This window comes from Toxoplasma gondii, chromosome VIII (assembly GCF_000006565.2).
Source record: "Toxoplasma gondii ME49 chromosome VIII, whole genome shotgun sequence".
NCBI lineage: Eukaryota > Apicomplexa > Conoidasida > Eucoccidiorida > Sarcocystidae > Toxoplasma > Toxoplasma gondii.
The window spans coordinates 4004500-4020891 of record NC_031476.1 but is presented as its reverse complement, the minus strand read 5'-3'; the positions used below and the strand labels follow the sequence as shown (position 1 = coordinate 4020891).

Here is a 16392-nt window from a genome sequence, read left to right as displayed (position 1 = left end):
TATATAGGGAGAGAGAGAGAGGCATATGGTACCTCACGTAATGCATCTCACATGTTGAGCGCTTTTCTCTAGTTCGTTTGGACACGAGCGCATGGCGACCGGATCGTAAGCTTCCCGTACCTCGTCAAGAGAGCAGAGAGAGCCATTTACGGCTAGCCACGCACGCGTGGGGCTCCAGAGGCGTCCTTCAGCGATATAGCGGATCACAGCAGCTGCCAAGTCTGTTTATAGAATAAGCGTGAAAAAGGGCATATCGCTCTGTTCATAAAAACCGGGCGTGCAAATGTGCCGTCTTCAGACAACCAGACAACCACGCACACACGCCACGCTGCACCCCTTAAGAATTGAAGACACCCCCTGAAAAGCACTTTTTCCAACAAACCACCGAAAATGTGAAGACAGCCTCCTTTACTCTAAACGTCTGCAAAACTGCATATAAAGCAAACGCCTACATACTGGTATTCGACGAATCCAGCTCGTGTAGAGGTGCGTAGAAGCCACTAGTGCAGACACGCGTACGGACGTTTGCGGATCAAGTATGGGCACATACATACAAATGCGTTCAGTGTCCTCGCTGCTGTACCACACCCGAGAATTTCCAAAGACACATGGAATCTCAACCGCCATGATCACACAGAGCGGTCAGCACTTACTCTGTGTCTTGCACAAGAGAATGGTGCAGGCACCGGCTCACACACGCGGGGAAAACACATGAAACGGGCTCGTCTGTTCCTCCTGCCGAGCCAAGAGACTTACGAAGATTTTTGCCGAGATAAGAGGTTACTGCAGGAGAGAGGGGTGACGGGAGGAATGACAGAGTTGCTGCCTTGCTCTGCATGCAGTCGACCTCAAATTCGTCCACTGTACATACATCGCAGCCTGTGAGGATACGCCCCCCGACAGCTAGGCAAGCCAACCCTGCGGACAAGAGGCTTCTTTCGAGTCCAGAGGAAGGAGCACTTGCGTTTCTGTGGCGCGCAACCTCCGTCGGAGTGGGAGATTCGCACCCGGGAAGCAGAAGAAGTGCGTTGACGCCCAAGTGTGCTGTCGCCGAAAGAAGGATGTCGGGGAAAGCCGCAGCATCAAGGCGGTGCACATGCACTGAAAAGCCCCATCGACCAGAAGAGAAGAGACACACCGAGAAAAACGCGTCGGGGTCCACGGAAAGGCAAAGCCAACTCTTCGGTCTTTTGTACGCGCGGGGGACCATCCTTCTCCTCGCAGCGGATTCTTCAGCACTCATGTTATTTGTCTGTATGCGGATAGGTTTCGCTACACGTCTTTAAATATTAATATGGCAAATAAATTAGTTTTTAAGCAAGATAATTTTACTTTCTTATATATGTTTAGATTAAATGCTCTATCTCTTTTAAATAAATTTAAATAACCCGGTTGGTGTTTTTATGAATTACCTGAATTTGCTCTTTTCATACTGGCGCTGCCCACATGGCTCTGGGGCTCTCTCTGGAGCTCTCCCGGAATCTAGACATGTCCCCTGTCTCCTGGCGTCTGCTGCAGGTTCTACACAGTTTCACCTTCATCCGTGTACAGCCGCGAGATGCTCGCCATCTGCGAACCGCCTCGAGATTCAAATGCGGACGGAGATGCGAACCAGATTGCAGTGAGGGAGACTCACAATTTTTCCGATGAAGAGAGACGGACGGCAGTTTACACAGACTCAGAGAGAGAGAGAGAGACGAAGACAAAGATGCAGTCGAGCCAGCGTCAGCACCTCTCACATGTGCGGAAAGCTGCAAACAAGGAGATTCCCCAAAAAAACAACACATGCGGAGTTCAAGATCGAAGCCGAAAACGCTCTTGTCGCATTCCTAAAATACGTGTGTCCCTACCAAGCGAAAGGAGGAAACTCATTTGGGAATCTGAGAGACGTGTTTGAACACTGAACGCACAACTCCTTTCTCCCCGCTTCGAATAAGAAAATACATGTACGTTGACATATGTGCATGCATGTGTGTACGAACTTCCTGTGCGTTCAATTCGCTTCTCGACACATCTGGTTTCGCAGCGGCATTTCACGCTGTCCACCATCGGCTGTCGACAGTGAGATGCGCAAACGCTCCTCTCGTTCTCCCCCATAAAACAGGCAATCGCCAGGTCATTACACGGATGCAACCATGAAAAGGATCAGGACACGAAAGCGTTCAACAGAGTTCGTTTGCCTCTGGTCAGACGCGGGGGAGTACCGCTTGTGTACGGATCAGAGAAGCTCAAGTCAGTGGCGTTTCGCTTCCTACATTATCTCCCGACTCCCGCACAAACACATGGACCACGACCTTGCGAGGGAGGAGGTTCTCTACCAAAGCCGTCACTTGATGCTGCAGACAGCACAAAAGACCAATCGTGAAAACGAAGGTGTACTTACACCCGATCAGGCAGAGGATACAACAGGGCATTCCCGCTCCAGCTCCAAGTAGTGAGGAAATGCTTTTGGAGTCAATGTCCTCGCGAATCATTCAAATTATGTATCCACACACACTGTGTTAAATACGTGTTTGCCTGTGTATATGCCGACAGAGATACGCGCCGGTTTTAAAGGTGCCTTCACGTGTATGTGCATAGAGCGCCGCAGAAGACGCGTCTCCTTGTAAGACTAGATACGACAGAGAGACTGGTCAAGACCGCCCAAAAGCCAGAGGGACACGGAGATGCATGAGCCTCGAGCAGACACGCAAGAAAAGAAGCAAGCTTTTCTTACCAGAGAGGCGCAGCATATGGCCACAGTTTCGTCTTCCTCTGGGCGGAGATACTGGCTGCTGCCTGAAGATGCAAGACGTCCACAATCGTTTCGCCTTTTGCAAATGCATTACTCACGGCAGGGCGGACCTAACGCGCAGGCAGATCAATTGCGAGTTTGTGATTCCGGCATCGACAGAGAAATTGTTTCCCACTTTGGATGGTGCATCGTCTCCCGACTCCAGAGCTGTTCTGGTCTGGCCGCGTCGGCGACCCTTCCTCTCTCCAGTGAAATGTTTCAACGTGGAATACGGGCACCACACAACGAGACACGAACCGAGGTGATTCGAGACGTTTGGATCGCATGTATCTACCGCATCACCCTCATATCCACAAGAATAAGCGCACGGGGAAACAGCATGCACCGGTCCACCCAGAAGAAGCACTCCCGTTCAAAGGCAGGGACAACTGCAATTGAAGAGGCGCTATGACTCTGTACACCCCGTTTGCTATGCTGCACTGAAGGTTGTCTCAGCGTAGAGATCTTTCCCCGCGGACGCTCGTCGGCGGCGGCCCGCTCCGAAGATCAGACTGTGCGGACGGTAGTAAATGTCTGCATCCATCCTCGAGGGCGATACATTTTCTGAATGAGCGTGAGCGTGGAGATGTGACAGCCTTCGTTCCCCTCATCGACGCACAACTCAGAGCCTCCAGATGCAGCGGAAAGGCAAACGCAAGACGCAGAACATCCGCAGATCCCGGAACCCCAAGAGACGCAGCCTCCTTGCTCTTGAACAGGGAAGCCGGAAGCGGCACTGCAGAGAGCGAAAACGAAAGGACAAAGGAGAACCGAAAGCTAGCGGCGACAGGAAGGAGTGAATCGGAGCAAAGGTGAACCTGCATCCAGGTCAAGAACCACAGAGAGAAGGCCAAACCTCAACACGAGTGGGGAGATGCATCCAAAGAGGAGGCCGATCTCGAGGCAAAGCCACAGAGAGCTTCACTCCTGTCGAGACAAGCTCTGATTCTCTCGTCCTGGGTCGACAGCGTCGTGAACGTCCGAACGAAACGTTTCCTTTTCAGTGGACATGGGCTTACGTTGCCACACGTCGACATGGACTCCGAGTCTGAGAGAGATCTACACCTGCCACCGCCGCGAATGAGTACGCAAGCACTTGGAGAGGTGCAGCTGACTAGTTCGTCGATCCACGTGTCACCGCAGTACGAGGCCTATGTGAGAAATGGAATTCTGGAAGAATTCATACTCTGTCAAGTCTGCGCAAATCCTGCAGAGGGCGTACCGCAGCTCGGGAAGGGGGCGACTGCGACAGTCGGACGGTCTGAAGCCGTGTCATCTATTTTGGTGACAGTGCGGTCGACACTCGATTTCCTGTCGGAGTATAGGACGCATTCTTGAGAAGGTAAAAGGAGAAGGAATTCACCTTTCTGCAGTCCAGAGACACCCGCGCCCCACTGGAAGGCTTCCCCTGAGAGCAGCGAGCGAGAGAGAAAGAAGGGAGACGCGAGGGGAAGTGGAAGACTTAGTCGTATATACAGAGTAATGTGTGAGGCATGCTCGAGTTTCTACAGTCTCCCTGCTACGGCTGAGACCAAGAACTCCCCACTGGAAGTCGAGGCCAGACACAGAAATGAAGGCAAGCGTGGCAAGGAAGCCTGGAGAGGAGGGAGGTGGGAGAGACAGAAACGAGCCTCGGATAGACGAGCACTACCGGCAGGGACAGAAGGGAGCGAAGGCGAAAAATGCCATCCGGGGAGAACACCCGAGGGAGGCAGGAGGCGGGAGACAGAGACGCGGGAGCTGAATGAACAGGGAGGTGACACAACCGAGAACGGACGCAGCGAGACGTTGGGGGGCTGGCAGCCGGGTTCGCCAGAAGAGGCATCAACGACAATGGTATCGGTCGAAATAAATGGAAGACGGAAGGAGAAAACAGGAAAGATGATTAATGAACAACTCAAGCAAAGAGGGAGGGGAGGAAGACGAGGCCAGGGCAATGAATAAAGTGAGAAAAGGGGAGTGTGCAGAGGAAAAGACCGGCAAAAAGAGAGGTATTGCGGAAGAGCAAGAGGAAGAAGCGGAAGAAAAAGGTGAAGACACGACAACGAGAGAGAGCAGCTCTGGACAACGGTGGCGGGACAGAAGAGAGTAGAGGGCAAACCACTGGAGATGAAGGTTTGGTGTCGACGTCGCTACACCTGGGGAGGAGCATCAAAAGAGATTCCAGACGGAAGCGAGGCATCTGACTCGGTTGAAACGCCGAGCTGAGAGATGACACGGAACCTCGAGAGTGAAAGAGTGTGCAGCAAAGGAGATGGGAGAGTAACTTTCCTGAGCTGCTTCCTTCTTGTCCATACCGATGACTACGCTAGTGACGCGCGAATCTGCGCTGTGCGATACGCTTGCGTCTGTCGCTCTCTGTCTCCCTTCATCGTGGCTGTTATCCCAGCTCGGCCGTTCGTCTCGGTGTGACACGGTCTCGGTTTCCCTCCCGCTGAGTCCGTCTGGTTTTTTCTCTCCGCCTGCTGGTTCAGCTGCGCCGGAAAACGCCACCAGTGAAGAGCAAAAGAGAGAAACGTAGTGGATTCGAACAGCCACCTGTGTGCAGTCCAGGTTGGGGACGTACGGTGCTTCCCACATGGCGTTGGGCCGCAGATTCAGATGCCCCAGAGGAGGGAGAAGGCGACAGGGAAAGCGGAGAAAGACGCGAGACAGAGGAGAACAAGAGAGAGAAGAACGAGAGAGAGAAGAACGAGAGAGAGACGAACGAGAGAGAGAAGAACGAGAGAGAGAGAAGAACGAGAGAGAGAGAGAACGAGAGAGAGAGAAGAACGAGAGAGAGAGAGGAACACTCGAGAGAGAGAACAACAGAGAGGAGAACTCACGAGAGAGCAGACAGTCTGTTCAGGCACAAGGCCTTCACTGGTTGAGTCGACTTTCCTTTGACTTCAGCCAGCCCACCCCCTCGGCGTTGCCAGTTGGCCAGAGCTCGGTTTCTCACGAGCAAAGAAAATCCCTGCAAGCCGGGCAGCCGCGGGAGACGAGACAGGCGGAAGAAGCGCAGGGCGACACCAACGGCGAGAGAGAGAAGGATCAGCGAAGGAGGGAGAGCCAGCCAGGAACGGTTGCGCTGTTGGTCAGGTTGTTTACGGCTAGGGTGGGAGAGGAACATACGAAAAAGTCGAAAAATGGAGGAGAAAACGAAATGGGAAGCAAAGACAGCTGGAGGCTCTCTCTCGTGGCGGTTGGCGCGGAGGCGGAGCAACGAAGGATCAGCGAGACTTGAAGAAAATCGACCACGCATGTCTGGCGAGCAGACAGTTCACGTTTTCCGGTAGACGAAAGAAACGAGAAATCCACATGCGAATGACACTCCAGTTCCGAGTTGTGTGTGTTGACGAGAAATACAACGCCAGGCGTATGGACACTCGAGATTGGCGTCCGCCGTTTGCACACCTACCCACCCCCCAACCGGACAGCAAGCGATTTCTGGAGGTTCTCTGCGCCGATTCGTGGAGTTTTCTCTTCTTTGTCTCGTCTTCATGTACAGTATCTCAACCGCAAACACATATGGACTTTGCGAACTTTTGGGACGGCAGGACAAACTGAAGGAATACCCTTTCACCGTCGTCCAGTCGCCATCGCTGCCAAAGCGCTGAGTCCGTCGTAAACAGAGCAGTGAGCACGGAAGACATTGAAGAGCCCTTTCCTCAGTGCATCGCTAGGTTTATATGCTGGGTCGATCGCTTTGGCAACCAAACAGAACTTTGTTTGGTTTGCTGTGTTTGTCCGAGTCGTGAGTCAGAGGAGGGGAGTTTCTTCTAGGCGATTAGGCTTTTTTCTAGCGTCCTTCAATCGCTTTCAATCGCTTTCTCTGTGGGTACACCGAAGTCCACAAACAAACGAATTCAACGGCGGGGTTTCTGTGGTGGTGTTCTTTGTTCCGTTCTCTCCAAGTCACTTGTACATTTGCTTCGATATCAAGATAAGAAAGGGGGACCCTCGTATTTTCACGGAAACCTGATTTGTTTGCCGTGCCTAAACCGGTACGACGTAGCAAGGCGGAATGCGGCACTGTCCGTTTCAGAAACCCTGTCTCCGAGCATTCCTAGTGAATTCTTTTCCTCTCCACAGTGGGGACCAGCCAAAGCACGGGTGCCAAGCTAATCCAGGATCTCGCCACCTATAGGAGAAGCGTCAGAATTGACGTTGCTGGGAAGTGTGGCCGTTGATCTCGTCTCAACTCTAACTTTAGTGTTTGCTCATCGCCCGATCCGGTCGTTTTGGATGTTCCAAAGGATTCGCCAACACAGCACGTTTTCCGACTAGCTGACTGAGAACAAGAAACCGTTTCTCTGAACTCTTTTTTTTCTGGAGGGGCCTCGAACTCAAAGTTAACTGCCCTACGTGGGACTTCAGTGTGACTGCAGACTCTCCTGGACCGCACTTTCCCCCTCGTTCGCGCGTTGCCAGTCGTTGTCTCACCACTATGGAAAGACATGCGAAGGTGAAAGAAGAAGGCGAAGCCTCTTTTACTCGAACGGCGTTTCCGACAGATCGAGGATGCCAAGGCTCTGTTATCCGGCGAAAGCCTTTGCATGTCGTATACCGTGTACCGATGCGGTCTCAGTCGAGATCCACTTTTGAACTTGCGTGCGTTCGCTGCAGCAGTCTTTGCGGGAAAAACCAGTTTCGTAGACTTCTTCAGAATCGGCACCCGTAGACAGTGTGTTAAGGGACAAGGTAGAACAGAATGGTTTGCGTCGCGTGGTAAATATAGACATGTGTAACCGAGCATCAACTTAGATGCACAAATGGGCATCATCAGCCCTTGTATGAGTTGTAAATGCTCAAAAATAATGCTGTCTCAGAGATCATTTCTTCTAGTACGGTCCCTCACGTATCGACACACTCCTTCATTTCATGTCAACCGGTTGGAACGACACCTACCTTCAAGGCTCCAGGTGAATACGGAAGAAACAACCCGAAACATACACAACAGAAACCATCTCCACTTGCAACTCATCCTGCAACGGTACGCGTCGTCACCCGGTCTTCTCTGTCCCGGCGCAGGTTCTATCCGTCCTCGCTCTCTTTTATTGTCCATGACACTTTGTTTTTAATCAGGGTATGCACATGTCTCTTTTCTGAATCTTTCGCATGAGAAGCAATGCTCCATCGCTCTCTGATGTGGCCGCACCACATGCTGACTCTGGGTCAAGACGAAGATACACGGCGTCCTTCTCAGCTGTGGCACTTGCGATTGCTACTCCTATAGGTACTAAGATCTGGATTTGAAAGCAAACACTTTGAGCTCTCTTGCGCAGTCCAGTGGGGTGGTGGCGCACAGCCGTTCTAAAGAACTGGGTGTGTGTCTCATAACTGGAGACAAGTTCGGTAGGCTAGGTTTTAGGCGAAAGATGGGGGAAAACCCATTCACTCTGTTAAGTGAACATGTCTCTGTCTCAAATGAAGGTGGCACACGTGTTGTCACCGAAATAGTTTCTTTTACCACTTTCTTAGGCATCGCAGCAGCCCTTTTCTGAGAGAGGCAGCGCCAGAGAAAACGAGACATCCGAAAGAGCCCATCTCGAAGGCTGGGTCGAACGCGTGCTTTTAAGAAACGGATTTTTCGAGAAAAGGATAGGCAAAGCAAATCAACCCTAAGAAACTAACGATGGCTATTTCTTTCTCTTTTCAGGTGTGCTGATGAGCACACATGCCGGGTTCCTCTGCCGCGGCACACGCGTGAATGCGGAGACAGGAGGCGCTCGCTCTGTCGGGGGAAAACGTCGAAAAAAACGCGTTTTCTCTCGCTTCCCGTCTCAGAGGGGTTTCCTTCTTTATCGGCTCAACATTTCTTCCTGTCGCACCCTGTTCTTTGTCTCCTTGGCCTTTGAGCGGCTTTACCGTCCTCGCACTTGCCCTGCGTGTATACGCGTGTGTGGCCGACGCGTGTCGCACGAACCGAACAAGACAAGCAACTTCAGACATGAGGAAGTCCGGGGAAAGAAGAAAGAAAAACGAAAGGCGAAGATCAGAACTCTGTATGCACTCACCCTTCTCCTTTTGCGGAGAAAGGAACGTAAGCAACCGTTCGTGCGGGAGGTTTCCCAGTCGTTTCCCAGAGAGACAAGGGAGCGCTCAGACCGCGGCCGCTGCACATCGTCCAGAGCGGCGGATTTCGAGAATCATTTTGGGTGATCCTCAGGCAACAGAGACCTTGGAGTGCCCAGAGAAGGTCTTCCTTTAAAAGTGGGCGGTTCAACGGGTCTGGGAGGGAAGCGGCGTACACATCGTGTGAACTATGCATGGCACAGAGATCCACAAGAGAACCGTGCTGCCTGCCACTCTTGGCTGAAGAACGCGGTTGAATGTATGTAGTCTAGGCCTTCAGTTCGAGCGGGCTTGTTTCCGCTTCCGCGTTACGGCTTCACCACTCGGGGAGTTGCCTGCTGCATCCACCCGCGGCGGCGAACAAGAAAAGGGAGGAGGATTGAGGGGGCGGGAGAAATAAACACACGCAAAAGGGGAGTCTTCCCCGGTGAACACCGGAATCAGAGCTCTCAGAAGCAAGAACGTTGAGCGACCGTAGAAACACACGTTTCGCTCTTTTGAGTCGTGGACTATGGCGGAGGAAGAAAGACAGGCATCGTCGCCACGGCGGCGGTGTTCAATCTTGAAGCTCTTTCTCTGTCTCCTTCAGTTCCTTTTCTGCGTGTCGACTCCCACACTGCTTCTCTCTCTTGCCGCATTGTATCTCGTTCTCCCGCTCTTCGGCGACTCTCCGAATGCCGGGTTCCTCGGCTTCGTCTTTGCGGATGCGTCTCGTCTTCCAGCCTCGGGGGTCTTCTCCAGTTTCCCTGGTCTCTACTACGCACAGCGACAGGAAGCGTCGCACCCCCGCCCCTCTCACGCATCGCACGCTGCCTCTCTCTCTACCGTCTCCTCTAGCCTCTCCTCGGTCGAACCGAGCGACGGCTGCAAGCGCCTCTCAACTGCTTTCTCGATTCGTCGTCTTCCTCCGTCCTCTGATGCCCGCTCTTCTTCTCTCTCCCACTCATCGCGCCCTTTGTCTTCTGCTCCTGTCGCCTTCGCGGGACCGCGTCGTGCAGACCCTCTGTCTGTTGAGCAGAAGGGGAGTGGCGATGTCGACACCCCCGAAGCGGCTCTTCAGCTTCCCTCGCTGCCGCCGCACTACACGATCGTTGGCTTCAGAGTCCAAGGCTCCCAAGTGCTTCCCTCGCGCCTTGTCCGACAGCTTGAGAAGGAACTTCTCTCGAAACACGTCAGTCCCGCCTCGACGTCTTCCGCCTCGTCCACGTCCTCTTCCAACGCCCCTCGTGTGTCTCGTCGGTCTGCTTCGCCTTCTCCAGGTTCTCCCGCCGCTTCATCCAAGTCCTCTGCATTGTCGGCAGAGGAAAATGAAGCCTTGATCCGTACCTTCGTGGATATCGTGAACGCGTGGTACCTCGAAAATGGCTATTTGTTTGCGCACTTGGTTCCGCGTCCCCACTTCCTTCCTTCCAGCGTTCCAGTCAGCGCCCGTGGAGCCCCCGGTGTCTCGGCTGGCACTGAAACGACGGAGAAGCCTGTCCCCGCGTTCCTCATTTCGTTCGACTGCGAGGAGCCTCCAACTGCAAATCCCCCTCTCCACCTCGCCTTCTTCGCGCGACAGAGACCCCCGAAGACAGCGCCCGACTCGCCGCGAACACAGCTAGACACTGCCGAGAAGGCCGCGCAATCGACCTCCGTGGAACACGACGCACACCGCTGCGAGGAACTCGTCGAAACACAGGGCACCCTGAACCCAGAGCTCCTCGCCCATCACTTGGGCCTCGTCCCGGGCAAGCCGTTCAAGTGGGATGCCCAGCGCTGGCACCGAGTGGCAACTGAAGCGGGTAAACTCCCGGGGGGAAACAGCCTTGAGAAAACAGAGAAACTGGAGAAGCCACGGCAGATGCCAGCTTCGGGAGGGACGCCATGATCAAGGCGTGTACGTCGAGGAAGGCGGGAAGAAGCGAGTGAAGTCTGGCAAGCCGCAGGCTGAGAAAGAAGCACCCGTAAGGTGCATTCGAAAAACTCTGGAGAAGCCGCTGCGTAGCCGCCATGAGACAGAGACCCTGTCCAGTGAGATGTATAACTTCCTTCCGGGCAGTCCAAAGGGAGAACTTACAAACGGGGTGTCTCTACAGAGCACGAGAACGACGGTAATCCTCCGGCAATACGACACTTCCAACAATCACGATTCGATCTCCTCGTCACTCTTCTCTGGTCTGTTTGCCGTGGGTCACCCTGTCTCTTGTCGCCGTTCTCCCTTTTCCACTCGGCTTGCACCGTCTGGAGAGGATTTCCATCGAAGCTTATCGTCTTCCTTGCTTTCTCACACGCCTGCCTTCTCGCCCATCGTGTTGCTCGTTTTGCCCCTCTCTGACTCGTGTCTCGTGTCTTTCCTTCTCTATTTTCGTGCGTCTTCTCACTCGTGCTCTCGCGTCTTCTCTTTCTTCGTCTCCGGTCACCCTTTCCCCGTCTCGATTTTTCTCCTCTATGCAGATCTTTTCGCGGACGCACACGCGACTGCCGCGGTGCTTCCTGGAGACGGGGGCATCCGCGTGGAAGTCGCCGCCGTAGAAAAACCTGCTTGTTCTCTTCGGCCAGGTGAGAGACGCGCCTGACTCAGACGACATATATATATATATATATATATATATATAGATATAGAGTGTTTAGAGATGTACATAGGTATCTGTATATATATATATATACACGTCCGCGTTAACATAAATACGTACATATATAGAGAGAATGTCCATGTTTTCCAGCTCATGCGCTTAACTCATCTGTTTCGTTTCCTTCTCTCTTACTCATGTTGTTTCGTTATAATTCCGCCCCGTTTCCCGCGCTTCATTCAGTAGTGCGTTTTTTTTTGAGAATTACTTGTCTCCAGGCCTCTCGTTTTCGTCTGCGCTCCGCGACGTCGAGGGACAGCTTCTGCTGGAACATCGAAATCTTTTCGGCACTGCCGCCCGCGGGAGCGTCGCCCTGCGGCTCTCGCCCTCGCTCGATTTTCTGCCAGGACAGAAACAGACGACAGACGACGCAGTTTCACTTCCTCCCTCCAGAGCCCAAAGCTCTTCGCTCTGTGCTGAACTCCTCTTCAACTCTCTCTCGCGAGCAACGTAGGCGACGAAAAAAATGAGAAAAAGCAAGGCGTATTGTCGACATCACTGCTGTCGTGGAACTAGAGCTTATGTCACGTCGTTGCGGTTTAAGAGCGATAGTTTGGAGTTAACTCATCAGTCGTACGACGGCGCTGCCACTCCGAATAGGTTCAGATGTAACTGGATGGATTTCGGGTGTCACTGGAAGCAGCAGCGACAGAAACCAGCTTCTCTGATATTGATATGAAAAACACGTTCTGATCAGCCTGCACCAGGCTTGAAGCCAAGCCACGCAACCTCATGCTAGTGTCCATATATATATATATATATATAAGTGTATTGATGAATTTACAAGTATGTATATATAGTTTCATATATACGTGTACGCTGTAAGATATACGGTGCGTACACAGGCTTCGTATTTCGCGTAGTTCTTTGGAGTGTGAGCTCTGGCCTGACTATATGGAGACTTCGGCTTGTGTTTTCTCCTCCAGAGACCGGGAGTCTGTCCGGTTGCTGGCCTCGGCGTCGTCTTCGTATTCGCCTCCTCCCCTTTTGCCATCGTCGCCTTCTCGGTCGAATCCCAGTCTTCCGTCGTCTTCTCTGTTGTCTCGCATTCTCTCCGCGCCGCCTCCGACGCCCGAGTCGCCGACGTCTGTCTCTGGTGTATCTGCACCTCTGCCCGCCACTCCGCCGCAGACGCCGGCGCGTCTCCTCGTTCCCGCAGGTCATTTTCGTGTGGGCTTTGCAGCCTCAGGAGAAAGGCGCTTGGGCGCGGCGGGGACGATGTGGGGTGAGGCGACTATCGAGCGGCGCAAGGGACTGTACGTCAACCTGGGACTCGCGGGCAGCGCCTCGCGCCAGGGCAGCGACTCGTCGAGGCTCCCCAGTTCGTTGGCGGAAGCGTCTGACACGTCACATGTTGGTGAGAAGAGAAACGAAGACGCGCCGCATCGCAAGGAGAGCCAAAGCTGGGGCGACAAGGTACGAAACGCTCTAGGCATGCTGCAGCCTCCTCGGTTTGCACCGACAACGACTACAACCTCCGTCGCGATGGTCTCTGCCGATGACGTCGCTTCTCTTCTTCCCTCGCGGGAACGCGGCTCTGTGCTCACGGATCCCTCGGTCGCCCACGATGTCGCCAAGGTCGCAGGAGGTGTGCGCTTCCAGTTCTCTGAATCGTCGCGTCAGGTACGGGGAACGTGAGAGGAAGCCGTCTGCACATGTAGACGCTTTCTCTTTTTCGCTTTTCGGGTGTCGCTTCCAGCTTCTGGTGAACGCGTTTGCCCGACGTTCGAACGCCTCAAGGGGCCTTTCGTCCTCTCGTTCTGGCGTGGATTGTGAGGTCTCTCTTGTTTTGTTTAGGCATTCTTCCTGTGCCTGGTGGCGATGTTTTCTGCTCGGAGTGCTCTTCTCGACAGCTCCCCGTTTCTTGCTGTTTCTTCCAGTTCTCTCATTTCTCTTGTTTCCCTTCTCGTTGCGTCATGGGGGACATCGTTCCCCAAGATATCGCTCGCGCGAAGGAAAGCTTCTCCTTCCCTTTGGAACTGGTCTTCCTGGCACAGTACATTTCAAGTGTGTGAACACTCTTCCGGCGGCGCTGGTGCCGTCTGGCGTGCTTTGTCTTCTCGCTTTGTTTCCTCTCTCTGACGTTTTCTTCTTGGCTTGTCTTCTGCGCGTCCCTGCAATTCTCACCGTCCCCTCCCCGGCTGACCCGCGGACGTCCAGATTTGCTCGTGTCTCTCTTCTTCACCCAGATGTCGATACTGAGGTTCTCACTTTGTCCCCTCTTCTCACGTTTCGTCTTTTTGTGACGCCTGTTCCCCATGCAGTTTGGCCTGCCTCCCACGAGGTTGGCGCCGACCTGGGGCTTCGAGGCGTCGTCGTTCGCAGGCGTCTATACACCGTACACGGCTGCCGACGCGGCAGCCGCGTTCGCGCCTCTTACGTCTTCTGGTAGCGCCTCAACACGCCCTGGATCTCGGCCGTCGCGGGTGTCCCGGGATCGTCCTCTTCCACCGCTTCCAGGTCTCGCGGGGTTCTCACCGCCTCGGCCTCACGTCGGTACCGCGCGGTCCTTTTCGCTGTCCTCCTTGGTGCCTTCTCGCGTGTCTGCGTTTGCCGCCAAGCTGGTGCCGCGACCGCTGAGAGACGAGAGCCGCTTCTCACAGAGATGCCGGGAGGTGAAGGAGACGGTTTCTGCGGCCCTCGCCTCTGTCTCGCCTTTCGTCGCCTCCCGGGCGTGGGCGGCGGGTGTGTGGACGCGAACTGTTGCTCTCGCTAACCTCCCGTTTGCGCCTGTTCTCTTTGCTTCATCTTTTCCGTCTGCGTCTCCGTCTCTGTACTCCTCTTGTCCGCCGCTTCCGTATTGTGGAGCGTCCCTGTCGTTCGCGTCCCGTGTCTTTCCGTTTTCGTCTCTCTTTCTGTCCCGCTCCTCCTACGCTTCTTCCACCTCTCAAGGAAGGCTCCGAAGCCTTCTCTTACGTCCTCTGATTTCTCTCGTCTCGCCCTTCGATTTCTCCCAACTCGCTGTTCGGACTCGCCTCAACATCGACCTTCTCCTGCCTCCACGTCTCCTTCTTCCTATCCTCGCCAGCTGTCTCTCTCCCGCGTCGTCTTCTCCGTCGTGTTCTGCTCGTTCGTCTCCTCCGCTTCCTCGTCAGATGTGGCAAGATGTCGCATGTCGCGGGCGTGCACTTTGGGCTCAGGTATCCTCGCATGTTTCTGCGTATCTTTCCTCTTGTTCTTCTGCGCTTTCGTCTGCCGAGGCCGTCAACGCGTCTGTCGCGTCTTCCCTTCCTTCTTCGTCTTCCCTTTGCGTCCTCCCTCGTCTCTCCCTCTGCGCCTTTCCTGTCATTCACCCGTCCACGGCGTCGCCCGCTGTTTCGCTCCCGTCGACCACTGACCCTCTTTCTCCCCCCCGCGAGGCCATCGAAACGTCGCTACTCTCCGAGCCTGCCGCCGCGCTCCCCTTTTCTTCCTCGTCAACCTCTCCCATGTCTTCTTCGGTTGCTTCGTCGGCTTGCTCCGCGCCAGCGAAGTCTTCAGAGCCTGCGGGCGCAGCGGGGAAGGCGCATGCAGCTCCTGCCGTTGTCTCGTCCCTCCCCTCGCACGCAGACAGACGTCGGTTCCTCGCAAGCTCGCTACGAGCAGCTGCCGCGCGGCTGCCTCCCTGGGAGATGCTGAAACTTTCAGGGCAGAAGGGCAACAGACTGCGCGCCTGGGGTGCAGAGCCCGTGGGAATCTTTGAGGCGGTCGCGGATGGCGCGATCGAACTCAGCCTGCCCATCGTCGCCAGGTGAGATAGACAGTGGCCGAGAGGCGAGGCACGAGCAGGCGAAACGCGTGAACTAACACGGCAGCCGCAGGTCAAGTGAACTCCAGGAAGAAAGCGCTTGTGAGCTCCTTTCTCAGACTCGTTCGTGTCGTACTCTACGAAACGACGAGACGGAGAGAAAGCAAGACAGACAAGCGAGGTGGGGCAGAGGCGACGTGGAGTGGAAGCGAAGAGAAGGGAGCTTGAAGCAGGGATTCTAAAACTAGTGTGGGCTCCATGCAGACAAGAAACCGATCCCTCGCTCATGGCCACATAGAGAGGGGGACGCGTCTAGGAGACAAAGAGGAGACACTCCGGGGACAACCGTATGCAAAGGCGAGGACGAAGAACACGTTCGCTTTCCGCTGAGTCTGATTCGCAACCATTCGCCTTTCGCGTGGCAGCATCCGCATTCCCGATTTTGCGTCTTCGTGTGCCTTTGCTGTCATGGATGTTGGTTTCACATGCTTTTGTCTCTTTTTCGACAGACTACCACTCGGAGGCGGCACCGCTCGTCTTCCCTTGAAGCTGATGGAAGTCGCCTTCTTTTTCGACCACAGCGTGGGGGTCTCGCCCTTTCTTCTTCCTGGCACGTCGTCGTCGTCCCCGAGCCCAGCCGCCGCCGCCGCTAGCGCCTTAGGCGCCACGGCAGCCGCGATCGCGGTCGGAGACAGCTCGTTGGGCTCGAGCACCCTGACCAGCGCGGCAGAGGAGGGGTCTGGCGTCGGCGGCAGTCGGCCCCTGCGGTTTCTCGCCCAAGCGAAGCAGAGACTTTTAAGACGAGGCCACGACATCGAGGAGACGCTTTTGAATGCAGTCGACAGAGTGCGCGAGAAAACAGGCTGGAGTGTTTGCCACTGGCCCTCGGTGGGCGTCTGCGTTCGCCTAGCGTTGCTGAGCGTCACCTTCGCAAGGCCTATCGCATTCAGAAACGGCGGGATGTCTCTTCTCCCTGGGCGGTTCTTTGTAGGCGTGGCCGACAACAGCTTCTAGGGCAGGGCGAGAGATGGAAACCGCGAGAGGGGTCTGCAGACGAAGAATCTACATGTGGTTTCGGGCGTTGAGGTGCCGAGAATCGAGGCCGCAAAGGGAGGCGGCGCGGCGGGACTTTGCGGGGAATTTTCGATGGAATCGGAGAGAAAACGAGGGCGGCACAGAGTCGGGGGAAGGGCGGTCGAGAGAGCGGTTTGGGACAACGGGGT

The 16392-nt window shown here is 54.7% G+C and overlaps 2 protein-coding genes across 2 annotated transcripts; one reads left to right on the top strand and one right to left on the bottom strand.

The window, feature by feature from the left end:
* Nucleotides 1–208: 208 nt before the first annotated feature.
* TGME49_272383 (hypothetical protein) lies at nt 209–5353 on the bottom strand (the record flags this gene model as incomplete). The annotated part of the gene is made up of 7 exons (XM_018781658.1): nt 209–1101; nt 1637–1751; nt 2256–2336; nt 2717–2778; nt 3393–3509; nt 3996–4181; nt 5071–5353. The coding sequence occupies 7 exons, from the start codon at nt 5351–5353 to the stop codon at nt 650–652; spliced, it is 1296 nt and encodes a 431-aa protein (XP_018636694.1). The 3' UTR covers nt 209–649.
* Nucleotides 5354–9341: 3988 nt separating this feature from the next.
* On the top strand, nt 9342–15176 carry TGME49_272390 (hypothetical protein; the record flags this gene model as incomplete). Its single annotated transcript, XM_002365831.2, has 5 exons — nt 9342–10614; nt 11267–11371; nt 11661–11892; nt 12369–13065; nt 13707–15176. The coding sequence occupies 5 exons, from the start codon at nt 9342–9344 to the stop codon at nt 15174–15176; spliced, it is 3777 nt and encodes a 1258-aa protein (XP_002365872.2).
* Between the last annotated feature and the right edge of the window lie 1216 nt (nt 15177–16392).